Raw genomic sequence first — 17,045 nt, 5'->3', positions numbered from 1 at the left:
CATGGGAAGTATTTTTTCACTTTAGCTATCAGATCTGCGAGTTCATGTATGAACGAGAGCTTCGCTATGACAAAATAATTGGCTGTTACCTGCGTGATCCAGTGAGAAAGGTGAGTAAATCTGGGGCTTCTGGCAATTTTTTCTTCCCAGCAGCTCAGCCTGTCCACTCCGTTGTACTTCTCTGTCTTAAAGAGTGTCCTCCTTCAGAGCTGAGTTTTCTTAGTTATAGTCAAGGCTGTTTGTTTGTGTTTTGGAGCTGAGCTGATTCTTTTTAGAGCTTCGGAGTTTTTGGTTTCTTTTTAAATTTAAACAATGCTAATATGTAGAACCTGAGTGAAGAGTGGGATTTATTGCAAATGTCACTAGCTGCAATACTTTGTTTCTGACATCAGTCCCCTTTTTATTCCCTTTTTTTATTTTTTTATTTTTTTTTATTCCCTTATCCCCTTTTATTCCCCCTGGACTCTCTGCCCTTACTATCTCTTTGCAATTATGTTCTGCACATCTCCAAGTTGTGTATCTGCCACGGGTTTTGAGGTATTCTCTTCCTGACCACCAACAGGGGGGTCTGGCAAACGTGATCTTATGAAACCACTCTGCTGAAAGTTGTGTGGGTGAAGGAGTCAGAAGAGATAGGTTGTGATAGGGAGATGGTCAAAAAATATGGTAGAGGAGAGCATGTGAGCTGAGGATGGGGCAGGAGAACCTGGGGGAGAGGCTGATGTTGAAGAGGAATTCAGGAATACACTGGGAAAAGTGACCTACCCTCTGGTAGAGCATTCTTTAGGCTAATGTTGAAGAGGAATTCAGGAATACACTGGGAAAAGTGACCTACCCTCTGGTAGAGCGTTCTTTTCTCTCTGCCTGTGCTCCTGCAGTGCAGAGACATGTTCTGTCCTTTTTCCACTCTGAGCAAGAGGGGGACATTTCTAATAGTGGAAGAACAATTCTCTTTGACCTCAGTGCTTAACATGTTTAGCATCAATTCTGTTCCTTTTGCTTTTTTTTTTTTTTTTGCCCTGGCAGTTCTTCAGGAACTATTCAGGGATGTATAATCTCGCCTGCAGATAACTTATCCTGACTTGTAAGAGAGGACTAGCCCTGAGGTCATCTGAAGACTGTTAGAAATGCCCTCCCTTACCAAAATCTAATGCTGTCAGCGGCGCTGCAGAACATACTATTACCATTTATGGGTTTATGCCTTACAGGAAGAAGTTTTCAACTATATTCACAACATCCTGTCCATGCCTGGCTACAGCGCTGAAGAGAAGCAGTCGGTGTGGCAGAAAGCTTTGGAACACATAGAGGTATGGTGTGTCCTAAACCCATGGTACCTGAGCTACTGCTGAGTCCTCTTGGGTCTGCCTAGTGCTGCTCTGTAAGCAGGAGTGGCACAGTGTCCCACCACAACTGTTTAGGGAGCTCTGACTTGAAAGTTCAATCTCTTAGATTCAGGCTGGCCACCTTGGTTTCCTGGTTTCATGTATTGCTCTCTGGGTGACATCACCTTCTCAGGGGCTGATGGCCAGTGAGTGCTGTGTGGCAGGGAAGGGATCTGTTAGCAAGTCCTTCCATCTCCTGAGTGTGTGGCAGCAGCAGCAGCAAGGTCAGGACATTGACACCACTGACCTCACAGCCTGTGGGATCAAATCCCTCCTCTTACAACGATCGTAGCATTCAACCGTGGTCCCTGCCACTCCTAACCTGTGGGAAGACAGGGTTGTGACTTCTCCAGTGTGACACGAACTGCTGCTAGACTTCTCTAGCTAATAACTTTTCCCATCTCTGCAATCTCTCTTTGCTTCAGGGGATGGAGATGTCTCTGAAATAATTGTCCGGTCAGGAGACACGGGGAATCCGTAATAACTCTAGTTACTACAAGGTGGTGTCAGGCCCCTCCAGGGTGATCTGGAGATAAGCCAGGAAAATAATTCTGTCTATAAAGCTTGCCCAGACTGCTGAGCAGGAAACGGCCTCAGAATTCTGTGTCTTGTGAGGTGAACAAAAAAAAGTAGTAGGTACATTTGAAAGATACAGAATACTTTTAGTCTCTACCAGCGTGTGCAAGTAGGGCGTGACTAATGAGAAAATGGACCAAGAGGGAAAAGACAATAAACAAAAGAAATGCTGTGAATCCAGCTGTAGGACATGCAGCTCGCTGGGCTCACACCTGCTCTCCAGAGGCACTTTTGGAGCCCATGGGGATTGGTGGTGATGGTTCTGCTGTGGCTGAGCGGGCCTGGCTCGTTACAGCATCTACCACAGCATCCCCATAGGTGAGCTTAGGAAGTGTGGGTTAGATGAATGGACAGTGAGGTGGATTGAAAACTGGCTGAAAGAGAGAGTTCAGAGGGTCATAATTGGTGGCACAGAATCTAGTTGGAGGTCCATAACAAGTGATGTTCCCCAGGGTCCAGTCCTCTTCAATATATTCATCAATGACCCCGATTAAGGGATGGAATGTACCCTCAGCAGGTTTGCTGATGACACAAAACTGGGAGGGGTGGCTGACACCCCAGAAGGCTGTGCCTCCATCCAGGGAGACCTGGACAGGTTGGAGAGTTGGGCAGAGAGGAACCTGATGAAACTCAACAAGGGCAAGTGCAGGGTGCTGCACCTGGGGAGGAATTACCCCCTGCACCAGGACAGGTTGAGGGCTGACCTGCTGGAGAGCAGCTCTGAGGAGAAAGACCTGGGAGTCCTGGTGGACAACAGGATGACTTTGTGGCCAAGAAGGCTAGTGGCATCATGGGGTGCATCAGGAAGTGTGTGGCCAGCAGATCAAGGGAGGTCATCCTCCCCCTCTGCTCTGCCCTGCCCTGGGGAGGCCCCATCTGGAGCACTGGGTCCAGTTCTGGGCTTCCCAGTTCCTGAAGGACAGGGAACTGCTGGAGAGGGGACAGCAGAGGCTACAGAGATGATGAGGGGCCTGGAGCATCTCTCTGATGAGGAAAGGCTGAGGGACTAAAAAGTCTTTTTAGTCTGGAGAAGAGAAGGCTGAGGGGGGATCTGATCAACACCTATAAATACTGAAAGGGTGGGTGTCAGGAGGATGGGGCCAGGCTTTTTTCAGTGGTGCCCAGGGACAGGACAAGAGGAAATGGGCACAAACTTGAACATAGGAAGTTCCACCTCAACATGAGGAGGAACTTCTTTCCTGTGAGGGTGGCAGAGCCCTGGAAGAGGCTGCCCAGGGAGGTGGTGGAGTCTCCTTCTCTGGAGACATTCCAAACCCACCTGGACACATTCCTGTAGGACCTGCTCTGGGTGGCCCTGCTCTGGCAGGGGGTTGGAGGAGATGATCTCCAGAGGTCCCTTCCAACCCCATACCTTCCTGTGATTTTTTTCTCTTCACCCTGATCTGGTGTTGGCTGAATTTGGTGGCTGCTACACAACTTAGCTAGTGCTAAGTTTTCTATCCAGATGTATGTTTATGCCATTTTTCTTTCTTTACCGAGGTAAAATTTGGTTTTGTTCAGTAAAGCGATCTTGTCTCTTTCGTAGGCTTAACCAGGGGTTTTTGGGCAGGGTTACCAGGTAACCAGGGTTACCCACTATTGGTTTGAAGCAATAGTTTCTCATTGGTTTTGGAGCATGGATGCATTTGGAAGAGTTATGAGCGAAAAAAAAAAAACCTCATAGCTCTGTGTAATGTAAACTTCTGTGATGTAAAGCCTTTTAGATCAATGTTGACAGGACGCAAACCCACAGCCATCTTAAAGAATTTTTTTCCTTTTATTACAGTAAAGAAATTCCTCAGTTTATTTCAGGTGGGGCCAGATACCAGTTGCAGTTAACAGTTACAGGAAACCTGCTTTTAAACCTCTGGCTTAGTTCAGTTCAAGCCAGTTAAAGGCTGTTTCCATTTGATGGAGGAGTTCCCTGGGATCAGCTGGGGGCTCTGTTTCCTCTCTGCTGCTGGCTCCCCCTTGGCACCCCCTGGGCTGGTTGGCAGGGGGTGAAAGGCAGTTGTCAGAGATCCTGCTGAAATAATTTCCTCAGCTTAGGACTGAGATGTGCTCTGGTTGGTGTGAAGATTTTTGCATTCTTATAAGGCCTGCTCTGTAGTAAAATCGTCAACTTTCAAAAACGCCTTTTTCAAACCACCCTTCCTTCTGAATTTTTTTCAAAATCACTCTTTGTGCCTTGGTATTAATTATTTTACAGCTTTCCTCTAGGCCAAGCTGCGGTTACGCTACGAATGGACTCTGTGAAACTGTGTAATTACATTGCCTGTAATTATTTTACAGCTTTCCTCTAGGCCAAGATGCAGTTACGCTACGAATGGACTCTGAAATGAAAAGTGATTATTTTTGTTGCTTTTCCCCTCTCTGAAGGAGCTGCTGTCGCTGAGCCCGTGTAAAGCAGCTGACTTGGTGGCCATTCACTTCAGCGAGCGGATCGAGAGCATCATTGCAAACCTGCAGGTAGAACATGGGCCTTCCCTGGTGTCGGTGCCGCTCTGCGACGGGGTTGCCCTTCCTGTGGGAAATGATTGCTAAGGGGGGTGGGTGAGCTGTGGCTGGGCCGTAAAGGGAAGGAAAATATAGCTTGAGAGTTACTTGGCTGCAGGAATTGCTACATTTCAATTATTTGGTCGGTTTGTAGAGTTCTGGCCATCAAAATGTCTCTGAGGTGCTGGTGGCATCACTTGGTAATGCAGTTTATAGTTTGGAGCTTGGTGTGGCTTGAAAGCCAAGGTCAGACAGAGCTGGTGTCAGCAAACATACCCTCTGAGTATTTAGGGATGCCATCCAGAGGGACCTGGACAGGCTGGAGAGGTGGGCTTGTGCAAACTGCATGAAGTTCAACCAAGCCAAGTGCAGGTTCCTGCACCTGGGCAATCCCAAGCACAAATCCAGGTTGGGCGGGGAATGGCTGGAGAGCAGCCCTGGGGAGAAGGACTTGGGGGTGCTTGTGGATGAGAAGCTCCACATGAGCCAGCAATGTGCACTGGCAGCCCAGAGAGCCAACCCTGTCCTGGGCTGCATCAAGAGAAGCATGACCAGCAGGGTGAGGGAGGGGATTCTGCCCCACTGCGCTGGTGAGACCCCACCTGGAGCACTGTGTCCAGCTCTGGAGTCCTCAGTACAGGAAGGACGTGGACCTGTTGGAACGGGTCCAGTGGAGGACCATGAGAGATGATCAGAGGGCTGGAGCACCTCTTTACGAAGACAGGCTGAGAGAGTTGTGGTTGTTCGGCCTGGAAAAGAGGAGACTCCGGGGAGACCTTAGAGCAGCCTTCCAATGTCTGAAGGGAGCTCCAGGAGAGCTGGGGAGGGACTCCTTGTCAGGAAGTGCAGTGACAGGACAAGGGGGAACGGTTTTAAATTGACAGAGGGGAGATTTAGATTAGATACCAGAAAGAAATTCTTTGCTGTGAGGGTGGTGAGACACTGGAACCAGGTTGCCCAGAGAAGCTGTGGCTGCCCCATCCCTGGAGGGGTTCAAGACCAGGCTGGATGGATTTTTGAGCGACCTGGTCCGGTGGGAGGTGTCCCTGCCCAGGGCAGGGGGTTGGAACTCGATGATCTTTAAGGTCCCTTCCAACTCTAACTGTTCTATGATGATTCTATGATTTATGCAAGACAAATGCTTCTTCAGCAGGCGCCAGCCATGAACAGCATTTTCTTCAGTGGATATAGTCCAGGAATCACTGTTTATAGCACTTTATTTAAAATAGTGATGCTCTGTCTCCCCTTGTTGTGCAGGACCAGTTTTTACTCTTCCAGTTTCTGAGGAGTCTCCTTGACCCAAGGTACGTAAGAAAATTAGGCCGTTTGCAAACTAGAGCTTGAAAACATGAGTTAAAATAAATTCCTCGGCACCACCCACAGCCAAGTTTAGGGCTCAGAAAAGGTGACTTGCTCTTCAAAATGCCCAAAATTGAGAAGGATTGCACAGAAATAAGTATTCTGGGGAATGTCCTTTAGCGGAGCCCATGCTGCCTTCCCAACTGGGAAGTGGTGTGGGTTCCAGTACGTGCTGGTGGGAGTCTGGGGGTTGCTGTAACAGCTGCTGTGACAAGGCTGTGAAGTGGTTACCCTGGGCCTGAAACTGCCCATTCTGTGCTCAGAAATAGCAGTTTCTGTTCTCAACCCACCAACTGATTACTCGACCGAGGGGCCTGAGTTTAACATAAATAGAAAAGCGTTTTTGGTCTCTTGGCATTTCTCATTTCTTTCTTCTTTCAAAAATTGCTGCCGTGTTTCACTGCAAACTTCTAACTTCTTGCTTCCTCCATCTGCTCCTCTGCCTTCAGTATTTCAGCACTGAGTGTTCTCTTTCTGTTGAATCGTTTTCAAATGCTGTGATTTCATGTATTTATTTTGTGAGACATTTATATATGCACAGCTCCAGTTGCCTTCAAGCAATTGTAAATGCAATTTAAGGCAAGATCTCGTTTTGTCAATCAGCTACAAATTAATTGTGCCTTATGAGGAGGAGTGAGAGTAGGAGAAGGTAATATTACCTAAATTTGAGTGTAAATGTTTCAGTTCTTGTTGAAGTTGACTAAAAAGCGTGGTGTGGAAGCTAGAACCTGGCATTAATCACTTGTTGGATTTTCTTAGGATGTAAATGAAAAATAATAGTTAAAAAAAAGACGTTTTATTATTTCCTGAGTTTTACAGCCGTGTTTGTATGGAAGGTGTGAACTTCCACACCTATTTTATTGCTTAGAAATCAGCATAAAATCAGTATTTTGCCAAGAAATGATCTTGATTTGGTTTTATGGGAGAGAAATTAGATTATTTAGTGAATAAATGAATAATTTTATTTTTTTTAAATTGAATAGTTAAGCAGAAATGATACCCAACTGGATGTTAAGTAGGACTCTGTGCTGTGATACTACTTGCAGCAAGTGAGACCCAATGAAGGTAGTAATTAACCTGGATTGTAATTTTATGCATGGAGTGGCTTTCATAATCTCGGGGTAGTAGACATATCTAATTTAGCTCTGCCATAATTAGAGCTAAATAGAACCCTTTCTCCTGTATGTATCTTATAATCAAAAACAAGATGAGAAGAGATCTCTGCTTCTCCCTCCAAGGCTGATGTCCAGGAACATCAGGCCACGTGGCTCCCCCGTGTCCCCCAGTTGCTTTCCTCTCTGCGTTCCAAAGCCCACTAATTCCCTGCAGGAAGATGTTCAGCATCCCAAATAATGGAGATAAACTGCCTGCTGGCCGGATTGGTGCTGCCAGAGTAGTAAGTGAAAGACAAGTGGGACAGTTACACAGAAAAATGAACCAAATACCCCTAGTTTGGATTCACGTGTGCTGGTGGCTGACCGTAAAGCAGGAGGCCTGCAAGCCCAAGGCTTAACCTCCTGTTAATAAATGATGTTGTCAGTAAGAAGTGTTCTGTAGAGATACTCGATTGCTGGAGGGGTTTTTTTTTTTTATTATTTATTTTTTTTAATAACAGTCAAGGTCCCGTGGTCTGGTTTCAGCGATGTGCGGTTCCCTGCTTCTGAGACTTACCAAAATGAGCTGCCACAGTACCCTGAGGGAGGAAACTTGCTCTGCAAGACCTAATCTGTAGATACACCTATACTCTGTAGTATATCCATACATAAAATAGCAATTAGGTTCTTCTGAAAACATCTCTTTTCAGTCAATCTAAATGCTTATACGCTTTTTTTTTTTTTGAGCAAAAGCCTTATTAAAATAAAGTCTCTTGGAGCAGTAAATGAACTTTTAATGTCACAAATACCAGTGATTGCTTGATCATATGGGGACAAGGCTCATCATGCTGGTATAACTATCCTAGTTGGTGGAATTGCATTAGGGATTAATTTGGCCCATTTAATTTAGATAGAGATTTATTTTAAAGGAGGTGGAAGGGGGGAAGGGAGGAAACAGGGTTAACTGAAATTGCCTGGGGAAATTAAAGCCAAATGTCCGTATGTTTGTGTCTTATAAGAAGCCACAGAAAAAACAGAGAATGTGGTGTGATTGCTCAGCTCGTTAATCACAGTCTTTGCTTCATTTCCATTTCAAGCCCTTAAGTTTTTTTCCTCTAAAAAAAACCCAGCGCAGCGAAGCGTGTCTGTTTGCAGCATGTGTCTGTGGATTAATATATAACAATATTAAGTTATTTAGCCATACAGCGTTCTGGGGCTATAAATACATTAACAGATACCTAAATTTTTAGGTTCTGTGACAATGGCTCTTTCACTGCCCAGCCACCCGTGACACTTGCAAGGCTCCCTAGTGCCAGGTTTGGGGAGAAACCCAGTGATTATCTCCTTCCTGCTAGGAAAGGGGACATAGAGGATGGCAGGGGAGATGCTGGGCATGGTTGTGTTGAAGATGAGCAGGACCTGCAAGTCTCAAGAGCGTTGCTTCGTTTTTAACGTTACCGAAATCCAGCTTGCTTTCCATTCTCTCTTCTCTGTGTGTCTTAAGTGAAGTGGTTAAGGAGAAGGTCAGCTCGCTCATGAAGCCATGAATACTACCTGCCAGAGTTATTTTCAGACTAGAAGTTTTATTCTTGTAACTAAAAATGTATGACTGGCCATTTATCCCATTTTTGTAGATGGAGATCACTTGAGATAGAAAGCGCTTCTTTATTTTAGAACACTGGGGAGTTTATAGGGGTTGTGCTGTTGGGGGAGTGGATGGTGAAGGCAGGAGGCCAGAATTTAGGGCTCTTGTTTGGTCCTTCAAAAGCCCATTCTTCATTTGATGTCAGAACACTATAGTTTGGTTGTATCCAAACACAATAGTTTGGATACCAGTTTTTGTACAGCTGTGTCCGTACTCGGACACAGTGATCGATACCTGCGTGAGGCTTTAATTGAATTTCTGGGCAAATGTCATTTATAATCAAGTGATTGACACTGTCATCACAGTAAGCTTCTTTAGGCTTGGCAGGGGCACAGCCTTCTCCTGGCATTTCTTGGATGATAATAATCCTGTCGGCTCCTGTAGCTCCTGGGAAATACAGGCTCATATTGCATATTGGGCCTTTTCCATCCCATGGCTGTAGGGTTTGCACATCAACACATCTTCTCCTGCTCAGGAATTTCTGTTCAGAAAGGTAACAAAGCTAAATACATCCCTTGATCTGCTTTCTTTCCTAGCAGGAGCTTCAGAACAGGTTTAAGAGCCCTGTTTCCTAGCCAGGATAAACTTCTGCTGGTTCTCTGCAGGAGGCATCAATCCTAGAGCTGCCACGTGGGGTTTAAGCTGCAGTGGTGAGGAGTTGCTGTTCATTGCATGGGGTTGCAGGTGCTACACCTGCCTCCAGGAAAGTACCATCTTTTTCCATCCTCACTCTTGGAAATCTCTTGCTTCACGTCGCTCTTTTTGAAAACAAGATCATTAGGAAACAGTCAGGACACAGGGATGGTCATGGGCACTGCACACAGTTCTGTTCTCTGTTTTCTTTCCCCCACGTTAGGGGAGAAGTATAATAAAAATAAACTAAGGGATTAGAAAATGGCCACTGCATGAACCACTGCAGTGCCAGCAGCTTTTTACAGGGATGTCGTTATTAAATGAGTTTAATTGTACTCTGAGCTTCACCTGCAGGAATAAACTCAGCTAGAATCAGAAGGGAAGCCCAAGTTTGGCCTCCTGGATGTCTCAGCCAGGCAGGGTTATCCACAGCCCTGCCCAGAAGAGAAGGATCCAGGTGTGCACTGCCCAGCCTGGCGGTGGGGTTTGTGAGTGGCCAGAGGAGGTCAGGGAGACAACAAGGGCAGAGGTGGGAGACTTCATCCACCTGTGTTGGTTGAGCAGGTCCCATGTGGAGAGATGAGGCAGATGTCCTTAGTTCCACCTGAATATGGTTCTGTTGGTTGCAAAACCCTTGAGTGAAGATGCAGGCTTTGGTTGACAATATGCCAACCTTAGAGTTGGCAAACCACTCTGCCAGTGACCTTAAAGTGCACAGAGTTACTGCCTCTGCAAGAGCAAAACCCAAAAAAAACCAAGAGCAAACCCACCAGTTTTGCCCTGAGAAGAGAAACTAAATAAAAAAGAGCAAAACCCAAAAAAAACCAAGAGCAAAACCACCAGTTTTGTCCTGAGAAGAGAAACTAAATAAAGCAGGGATGTTTCCCTAAAAGAAGCACGAGTTCGTATCTCAGTGAGGTAGATAAAAGGGCGCAGATGAAACATTAAAATGTGGTAACTGAAGCCAAAGAAGGATGTCAGGAACAATAAGCAAAAAGCAACAAAACATTTCCCCAAACACATGGCAGAGAAAGTGTACGGGACAAATAGACAGTCAGCATCTTAAAAGACCACTTGGAGACCATAATGTTTAATGGAGGAAATCAGGTGAGTTCATTGTGCTTCTTTGCTGTAGAATTGCTGAAGATGTGTCTCTGCTGGTATCTTGCTTCCCAGGGGTCTCTGACAGTCTAATTTATACTGAGGCATCAGTAGAACACGTTGTGGAACAAATGAAATGCCTACTAACAGATCTCTAGCACCAGTAATGAGTAGAAACAGCATAATTTTTGTCTTAAAACCAGCATTTTTACTTCTGTATTAAGGATAAAAGACAAGACACAGTCGAGTAAGAAACTGTTCTTTCCAGCCAAACTTCTGGGGCTAGAATTTGACTTGAGCCTGTGCCTTTTTTTATTCCAGAGAAGGCATTAACCAGGACCTGATCCACTTACCACCCTGCGTCACCGAGCAGTTCATTGAGCTGCTGTGTCAGTACAGCCCCGACCAGGTTCTGGAGACACTTAAAGTTCTGGAGTACTGCAGACTGGAAGAAACCATCCAGGTAGGAAGGACATGTATAAGGACAGGGGCTTGGGGAAGCACTCAAATCAGCTCCTACCTCTTTAAAGAATCACAGAATCTTCTAGGTGGGAAGGGACCTTAAAGATCATCTTGTCCAACCGTCAACCTCACTGACAAAAATAGACACCCACACAACAAACAAGGAGCATCATCACTAAACCAGACCTCCCAGCACTACATCAACCTGTCTTTTGAACACCTCCAGGGACGGGGCCTCAACCACCTCCCTGGGCAGCCCATTCCAATGCCTGAGAACCCTTTCAGTGAAAAAATTTTTCCTAATATCCAGCCTGAACCTCCCCTGGCGTAACTTGAGGCCATTTCCTCTTGTCCTGTCGCCTGTGACTTGGGAGAAGAGACCGACCCCCACCTCTCTACACCCTCCTTTCAGGGAGTTGGAGAGAGCAATAAGGTCTCCCCTCAGCCTCCTCTTCTCCAGGCTGAACACCCCCAGCTCCCTCAGCCTCTCCTCAGGAGACTTGTGCTCCAGACCCCTCACCAGCTTTGTCGCCCTTCTCTGGACCCGCTCCAGCACCTCAATGTCTTTTTTATGGTAGGGGGCTATAGAACTATATAATTCTATAGTTCTATATAAATTATAGAACTATAAAATTGTTTTAGCTTAGGGTGTGGATTAGTTGCTGGGTACTCTTCCAATCCATATCTGACACTGTTTGTGCCCTCAAGCTGCTCAGCTCCTCTCCCGCAGCGTGGTTAGCTATATTTAATGTGCTGAGCCTGAGTTTAGGCTCAGGGCTAATCAGAAACACGCCATTAGTGCTCTGAAGCTAGTGAAGCAGAATAGAGACTGGCTGTGTTCATGTTGATTAACATGCTGAAGGTATATAAAACCATGGGCCTGGGCTTTGTTGGAGAAAAAAAAAACCCTGCCAAAATTTAACTAGTGCTGGGAGAATTTCTTCTCTTTATAAAAATGTTAACGATAATCTGTCCTTGATCTTGATTTATAGATTTATTTATTTATTTATTTAAGATTTTAATGCTGGTGATGGCAGCAGTGCCAGTTGAGAAACAAAAGCAGCAGTGGGGGGGAGCAGGAGCACTGCTCAGGCTGGGTAACGTGCCTCTGAACACACGGAGGCACAGTCCTGCCTGACCATCTGCTTGTCATTGTCTTGAGGAGTAAACAAAAGCTGGCAGATTTCTTAAGCAGCAGTGGGGGGGAGCAGGAGCACTGCTCAGGCTGGGTAACGTGCCTCTGAACACACGGAGGCACAGTCCTGCCTGACCATCTGCTTGTCATTGTCTTGAGGAGTAAACAAACGCTGGCAGATTTCTTAAGACAGACATTTTACCTTTTTTTTATTTTAATTCTTCTTTCAACTCAGATAACCCAGAAACATCAACTCCATGAAGCTTCTTCCTATTTACTGGAGAAGAAGGGAGATATCCACGGTGCCTTTCTGGTTATGCTTGAGGTAAGGTGTGCTGAGATCCTGAATGTGGCATTTTTGCCATGGTGGGGTGGCGTGAGGTGCCACCAGCATGAGGGCCTCTGTTAACATTTGGCATTGTCATTGCTCCTCTATTGGTTTCCCATGGAAGCATTCACCTCCTCTCAAATAACAATATGTTGAGTTGTCTGCAGACTCAGCACATCAGTATATTTTTCTGGCCTGTCTTCAAACATCTAGTAGATAATAGAAAAACAAATTTCAGCATCTTAATCAAAAATCATCTTGCAGCTCCTGTTTTCCTCGCCGTGTTTGGAAAGACTTTTATGCTGCATTAGTCATCCTGGGGAGGAAAATGAGGGCGAGCCTTTGTAACTGTACCTTTTAAAGACACTTCTGTTGAGATTCTGCAAGTTTACTGTTCTCACTTTTGTTTCAGTGGTTGCAGAGCAAGCTGCTGATGCTTACTCAAGACGATGAAAGTACGTTATCAAGTTAAATTCTGTTTTCTATTAAAAAGAGATAAACACAGAAATGTGAAGTGCATAAGCCTGACATGTGGCATAATGAGATCCTATTTCAGGTTTCTAGGTATTTTGGTGATTTTTTTTACTCTGATCTTGCTAGAGATATAGAACAAGCTGTAATGGATGGGGCTTCTTCTTATGTGTGTGGTCACCTGCCCTGTTAGCCTTTTTGATTGTGACTGGTGCTCTTGCTGGCTTACCAGACACATTTCCTGTGTCAGAGTCCATTCAGGTTCCTTACTGAGCTTTAGCAGGTGTTATGTGTGAGCAGTGATGAGAGACATCTGGAAGTAGCTTTCATTGAAGCAAACTTCTCAGAGAAGTGAGTGTGTTCCACCTACAGAAAATGAGTAGATGCACAAGTCCACTTTTCACTAGCAGGACGACTCACGGGCAGCTAATTAAATGCAGTGCCCACATTTGTTACTTAATTGCATCTTAAACCACAGTTCAGATGTTCCTTTCTCGATGTTTTATGTGCCTGATCTATTGAGCTATTCAGAAAAAGTGGCAAAAATCAGGACCTGTCTTCATAACGCAGTTGCTCGCTGTAGTGAAGAGGCTTTAGATGAACAGGATAGATTTATTTTTCAGAGGGACTGGCAGTTAACATATCTAATAGATTTTATAATTGCAATTTGTTTTTTTTTTTTCCCCAACAACTTAGGCTCAGCTGAACTCCCCTTGCTAGAAAACATTGAAGATACCTTAATGAAAACAATTGCCCTTTGCCAGAGAAATTCACACAGTTTAGACCAGCAACAGCGAGAGGTAAGGTAATAAATAAAGTATCACTAAAATCAGCCAAGGCCTTTGTGTCTCCTGAAACTTTCACTTCACGTGCTTCCTCCTTTCCCCATCTGTTGGATGCTGATGTATCTCAAGAATTCAGTGTTTTCCTCTGCCTTGTGTTCTTCCAGTGGTTCAGGTTTTACAGCCACAAGAGAAAAACCCTCACTAGTAAGGGTGAAGCACAAAATAAAGCACATGTCAGCAGTGGAGGACTATAAACAACGTCCTTTTCCCCATTTTTAGCTCCGGTTGAAATTTTGGATTGAATATCAACCAGATGCTAAGGAAGACATAGTCTGAGCCAACTTTGTGGTGGCACCAAGCTGATGCTGCTGTCACTGGCTGCAGAATATTGCCATTCTGAAGATGTTCACAAATCCTGAATTTAATATCAGCCTGGTCTTTGAGGGGTGGAGATAACACTGCTTGCATCAGCTCTTGCCGAGAGAACCGGGTTTCTTGTACAAGTCTTCTTGTACTTCTTGAACAAGTCTTCTTGTACTGAGGCTGCATTTCCATTTTGCCAACGTCAGTGACATAGAAGGCGTCTTTACTCCTAACATTTTGCATAATTTACATAACTGAACTCAAAACTGAGAAGGTTGTTCCTGTGTCTGAAGAGGTGCCACATCTGGGAGTCAAGAAATCTGTAATTTCTTCTGAGCACTGTCCAGTGTATGAGGTGACCTGCTCGGTTTCTTCTCTTAAATGATCTGACTGTGAGAGGCAGCAGCTTGAAGAGGTGTCTGTGTCACCCCCTGAGTGCTTTCAGCCCCCCTGCCTCCTCAGAGAGACCTGAGTTGGTGTTTGCTCTCTCTCGGGGTCCTGTTCCACCTGCTGGAACTGCTTTGTTGATGCCCAATTTCAGATTTGACTCTGGTCACCAAACAAAGGACCAGCTTCCCTGGTACAATGTTATGTGAATTTTCACAGCTCCTGTGTCCTGCCTGGAGAATTTAGATGCCCCTTTCCATTTGGGATCCAGTTACTGTGCTACCCGTTGTGTACGCAGCCTCTACACCGGAGAATTTGCATCTCGGGTGGAGAAGTAGTTGAGGACTGAATGAAGTAAAAGTAGATTTCTTCTGTTGTCACAATTCCAGTCAAGAAGCAGGTGAGAATGGGGAAGAGAGAGCAACAGGAGCCGAAGGTATTCTCTGTTCAGGCTCCAGTGAAATAGTACCTTAGACTAAGTCATGAGCAATGTAGACCAAATGCAGACCCCAAAATGCTGAGCTCTGAGGTTATTTTAACATGTCCCACTTCTGTTCCGTTGCAGTCATGAGAAACATAGTTCTGTTCTTCAGAATGTAGAAGTGGGTCTTTGGAAATGGACTCTGACATCGGTCACAGCTCATTTTTAGTACTGCTGTGTTCTTACTGTTGGTTTTTTTCCCCTCTCATTCAATTATTTCAGGCCCTGTGGTTTCCCCTGCTGGAGGCTATGATGTCCCCACAGAAATTATCCGGTTCTTCACAGTGTCGATACTCTGACTGTAAGTATTTTGGCCTTTGTGACCCCAAATATTAATCACAATCTTTGTGCAGTCTCTCATCCTCTACTGGACAAATAGAAGAAAAGCAGTTTTGTTACTCAGTTCCTAAACTGGCTGTTCCTGCAGTAGATGGGAGACTTAAGACTAGTTCAAGAGGGGTTTAGATACTGTGATTTTGGGATAGAATAGTGTCTTTTGGTTCATTCCATCCCAGTCCTCCATGGTGATGGTAGTTGTGAGTAGTTAAGGATCACAAAATATTACAAGTAAGCGTGGTTGTGACCACGCTGTCTGTCTATTTCTTTCCTTCCAGTGACCGTAGCTATAGCTGGACTCCTGGGGATAGTCTTGCAGAGATCAGGAACCCAAAAACATACATCACCCCTCTTCCCTCAACTCATCTTTTCCTCTAAATTCAGAATGTCCCCTAGAGTATCCATTTTTGGGAGCTAATGCCTGTAGAAAAGTAATCATCTGGAGTGGTACCCCAAGCAATGAGAAGATAATCCATTGGGATCCTGTGTAACTACTTTGTTTTCATTCCCAAACTGCCTGTAGGTAGGGTGTGGGAGGGGAATGGAGAGGCATCGTGATATGGAAAACTTTTAAATACAAAAGCTTGAAAAATTTTAAATATACTTTCTGATACAAAAAGCTGTGTGTGCTTAGTTCAAAACGTGTAGAAGAAATAAATATTAAAAAAAACCAAACATTTTTCAAACTAGAAAACATCGCCCCAAGCAATGAGAAGATAATCCATTGGGATCCTGTGTAACTACTTTGTTTTCATTCCCAAACTGCTCAAACTAGCTAATTATCCCCACAAAGAAGCTGAATTGCTGGGCCTGTGTGTATCTCAATATTGGCTCTTACTTTGGGGAACTGGGGATTGAGGAACAAGTTTCACGCGAAGGTGAACACGAGGAAGTTTTAGAGCCTGTGGGACTATAACAGGGACAGGGCAGCCAAATTGTGGGTTGGGAGCAGTAGGAAAAGTGAACGTCAGTGCTACAAAATCAGTCTCAAACTGTGAGTGTTTACTGTAGGTGGGGTGTGGGAGGGGAATGGAGAGGCATCATGATATGGAAAGCTTTTAAATACGAAAGTTTGAAAACTTTTAAATATACTTTCTGATACAAAAAGCTGTGTGTGCTTGGTTCAAAACGTGTAGGAGAAATAAATATTTAAAATTTTTTTTTTCAAACTAGAAAACATCAATTGAGACAAAACTCTCTAAATCCGAAAGATTGATCTCTCTTACTCCTTGAATCCTGACGAACTGCTGGTGGCTTTTGTGTTTGATATTTCAGCTCTGAAGAGTTTGACAATGCAAGTGCTGAACAACATGGCTGCGTTTATCGCTCTCCCTTCAATCCTGCAGAGAATTCTACAGGTGAGTTTCTGAAGAGAAGCAGCTTTTACCGAGTTGTGCCACTCATTTATTGGGAAGGGATGAACACGTTCCCGATACGATAGCAATTTCCGTGTCGTTAAAGATCAGGTTAGTTAATTGTCTGGTTCAAAGTATTTCATTAGAAGTTCAGTTGGTGCCATCTAAGTTGGAAAAGTTGATAGAATGAGTGACCTGGAAGACCTGACACTCTGAGGAGACATGTGGGAGCGTGTAGACCTGTGAGAAGATAATTGAGGTAATTTCTGCAAACCAAATAAAATATTATCAAAGGTTGCAATTACTTTGAACTGAAACTTAGCAGTTTTAGGGGCAAAGCTACTATGGATTTCTCAAAGCTTGGAACTAAATTTGTTGAAAGCCATTTAGCAAAGGCTCTGGGCTGGACACTTGTGAAAACCAAGTAACACCAAGTTTTTGGGCTTTGGAGAAGAGAGATCAAGACTGGACCTCTTTAATTGATGGTGCAATGTATTATTTTAGAGATGATTAGAGCAGCAAACATCTTGGAGATTTCAAAATGGGATCTTGGGTGATCACAAGTAGATATGATTTGTTAATTTGTAAAAATAGACGAAAGATGAGGTTGGGATTTAATAACAAACCTTGAGAAATGCAGAAAAATTAATTAGAAA

The 17,045-nt window shown here is 44.6% G+C and overlaps 1 protein-coding gene across 1 annotated transcript in view; it reads left to right on the top strand.

Annotated features, from left to right (window-relative positions):
* Positions 1–17,045, top strand: part of VPS8 (VPS8, CORVET complex subunit) — a 121,718-nt gene that overhangs the window by 57,962 nt on the left and 46,711 nt on the right. The window contains exons 32-41 of the mRNA XM_014939738.1: positions 26–110; positions 1,209–1,307; positions 4,338–4,427; positions 5,712–5,758; positions 10,608–10,749; positions 12,119–12,208; positions 12,624–12,666; positions 13,379–13,482; positions 14,921–14,999; positions 16,310–16,392. Of these exons, the coding sequence (XP_014795224.1) occupies positions 26–110; positions 1,209–1,307; positions 4,338–4,427; positions 5,712–5,758; positions 10,608–10,749; positions 12,119–12,208; positions 12,624–12,666; positions 13,379–13,482; positions 14,921–14,999; positions 16,310–16,392 (862 nt within the window). The remainder of the gene's footprint in view (positions 1–25; positions 111–1,208; positions 1,308–4,337; positions 4,428–5,711; positions 5,759–10,607; positions 10,750–12,118; positions 12,209–12,623; positions 12,667–13,378; positions 13,483–14,920; positions 15,000–16,309; positions 16,393–17,045) is intronic.

The sequence above is a fragment of the Calidris pugnax genome, unplaced genomic scaffold (assembly GCF_001431845.1).
Source record: "Calidris pugnax isolate Ruff unplaced genomic scaffold, ASM143184v1 scaffold37, whole genome shotgun sequence".
NCBI lineage: Eukaryota > Metazoa > Chordata > Aves > Charadriiformes > Scolopacidae > Calidris > Calidris pugnax.
Note: the sequence above shows the minus strand (reverse complement) of the source record. Positions and strands in the feature narration are given on the sequence as shown.